This window comes from Portunus trituberculatus, chromosome 10 (genome assembly GCF_017591435.1).
Source record: "Portunus trituberculatus isolate SZX2019 chromosome 10, ASM1759143v1, whole genome shotgun sequence".
In the NCBI taxonomy this organism is placed as follows: domain Eukaryota; kingdom Metazoa; phylum Arthropoda; class Malacostraca; order Decapoda; family Portunidae; genus Portunus; species Portunus trituberculatus.
The window spans coordinates 5,974,083-5,976,582 of NC_059264.1; the positions used below are offsets into that span (position 1 = coordinate 5,974,083).

Below are 2,500 nucleotides of genomic sequence, written 5' to 3' on the forward strand. Positions count from 1 at the left end.
CAAAAAAGTGAAGGAAAGCATCTTTCAGTGTATGTGTGGCGGGCAAGTAAAGCAGTGAAGCAGTGAAGCAGTGAGGAGAGACGCCGCGCACTGCACGCCGCGGGGTAAGGGAACACTTCGTGGTTTTCGTGGTGTTTGTGTTGCATCGTGCGGAGCGCACCACAGAGGACAGCCTTCCATTAATTGCTTATAACTAAGTCTTATTGAAAATAAGACTGTAGTGTCATGAAGCGTGCGGAAATTGAAAAGGTTTAAGGGAATTGCACAATGAAACCACTTGTGATCACTGTCTTAGCAAAGCAGGGCGTGGTGGTGTCCACGCGGCTGGTCGCTGCGTGCCCGGCGGTGCATACTTCATGTCAGCGGGAAAGGAGGCTCTGTTGGTTCTATCCAGCGGACCAGCATGTTCCGGAAAATAAACGGAAATACGAAAGTGCAGATGTCCATGTACGTTTGAGAAAGAAGTCTTGGAGCGTGCAAGGCAACACTGGCCGTGTATGTGAGTCAGCCTGTGTCCAAGGTAGATGACTACCTGCAGGCTGCGGCAGGCTACAGAGAACAGTGGAAAAACTATCGTACACTTAAGTGCATATGAATATGCGGGTTAATGCAACATGTGGGTTAACACAAGCCATCTGCGGCGAGTCCCCCCTCACTGGTCACTGCACTTGTCAGTTAGGCCAGCGGTGCCTGAAGTGTCTGCCTCAGGTTCTCAGGCCGAGGAGACTTTTCCCTCCCTTCAGCTCTGAACAGCGTGTGGGGGCGAGGGCCGTGGTGGTTGAGGCGCTCGGTGATGTGTGACATTAGCGGCAGGGGAAGGAGTTCCGTTCGTCGGTCTGTCTTGTCGTGTGTTCACCGTCGCTTCACTGGCTGGAGTAGAGGACACCATCAGTGTGGTAATCCTACACAGAGCTCTTGTTACTTCCTAACCTCTGCAAAACTGTATCTTTGGATGTCCTAAGCGGCACAGCCAAATATTCCGCACAGCAGACCAGCAACACAGCCACTGCCAACTCAGTCGTGCGGTGACTGGCGCTCATTTCCGCCTTCCTTTTACTTCTGCCTTCACCTTTACGATCCTTGTCTCACTGCCTGGTACACTGCACATTAACCTCCACAGACAATCCAGCAGCGACCAACCACTCTGCTGTTGTTTATTCCTTCACTTTGTTTCCTTCACTTCCTCCCTCTCTTCCTGCTGTTACTATTACCACTACTACTATTACTAGTGCCACTATTACTACTATCACTACTTTTACTACTGCTATCAATACTACTACTACTACTACTACTACTACTACTACTACTTCTACCGCATGCAGCCACAAGCTAAAGGCCAAAATATAAACCTCAAGAATATAGGATCAAAAACATGTGAAAAAAGTTTTTAAAAGAAAGCGATAACGAAAAGCGAATAAGCGAACTTGAACGAGAAAGAGAGAGAGAGAGAGAGAGAGAGAGAGAGAGAGAGAGAGAGAGAGAGAGAGAGAGAGAGAGAGAGAGAGAGATGAATGGGAACAGAGATGATGAACGACGCAAATACATCAAACAAGGAATTTCTGAGACGATGTGACAAAAGCCGTACACGACAGAGAGAGAGAGAGAGAGAGAGAGAGAGAGAGAGAGAGAGAGAGAGAGAGAGAGAGAGAGAGAAACGTGCAGTTCATGAAATAAAAAAAAAAAAAACGTACAGAAATGAAATACAACAATAGAGGGGAAGTTAATGGTGTGTGTGTGTGTGTGTGTGTGTGTGTGTGTGTGTGTGTGTGTGTGTGTGTGTGTGTGGCGCACGCACGTTTCGATGATCAAACTGAATAAATACGAACAAGTAAGGGAGAGAGAGAGAGAGAGAGAGAGAGAGAGAGAGAGAGAGAGAGAGAGAGAGAGAGAGAGAGAGGAATGACCGTAGTTTAATGCCTTGTGTTGCGTGTTTGTGGAGGGAGGAAATGAGGGAAGGAAGGAGGGAGGAAATGAGAAGGAAGAAGAAAGGAAGAGAGGGAAAGAAGAAGAGAGAGAGGGAGAGAGAGAGAGAGAGAGAGAGAGAGAGAGAGAGAGAGAGAGAGAGAGACAGAGAGAGAGAGAGTACAAAGACAAGCCCTTAATTCATTTCTCATAACGACAACACCTGAAAAAAACAAAGAACCAGAGAGAGAGAGAGAGAGAGAGAGAGAGAGAGAGAGAGAGAGAGAGAGAGAATACACACTAGAATTAGGCTCGTGAAGAGGGAAACAAACGGGAGACTGGAAACAAAGACCAACCTCGTGAAAATAACAACAATCACGATAAAAAAATCAATAAAAACTCGCATAAACTTTACAATGGCAGAGAGAGAGAGAGAGAGAGAGAGAGAGAGAGAGAGAGAGAGAGAGAGAGAGATTGGGAATATATTTAAGAGAGGAGAGTAAAGGAGAAGGTAATTGAGAGAGAGAGAGAGAGAGAGAGAGAGAGAGAGAGAGAGAGAGAGAGAGAGAGAGAGAGAGAGAGAGAGAAGGCAACAAAG

The 2,500-nt window shown here is 46.8% G+C and overlaps 1 protein-coding gene across 1 annotated transcript in view; it reads left to right on the plus strand.

The window, feature by feature from the left end:
• The window catches only part of LOC123501854, an 82,283-nt gene extending 81,482 nt beyond the window's left edge, over nt 1–801 (plus strand). Inside the window, exons 10-11 of the mRNA XM_045250892.1 lie at nt 296–520; nt 632–801. Coding sequence (XP_045106827.1) covers nt 296–520; nt 632–801 — 395 coding nt within the window. The remainder of the gene's footprint in view (nt 1–295; nt 521–631) is intronic.
• Nucleotides 802–2,500: the final 1,699 nt, after the last annotated feature.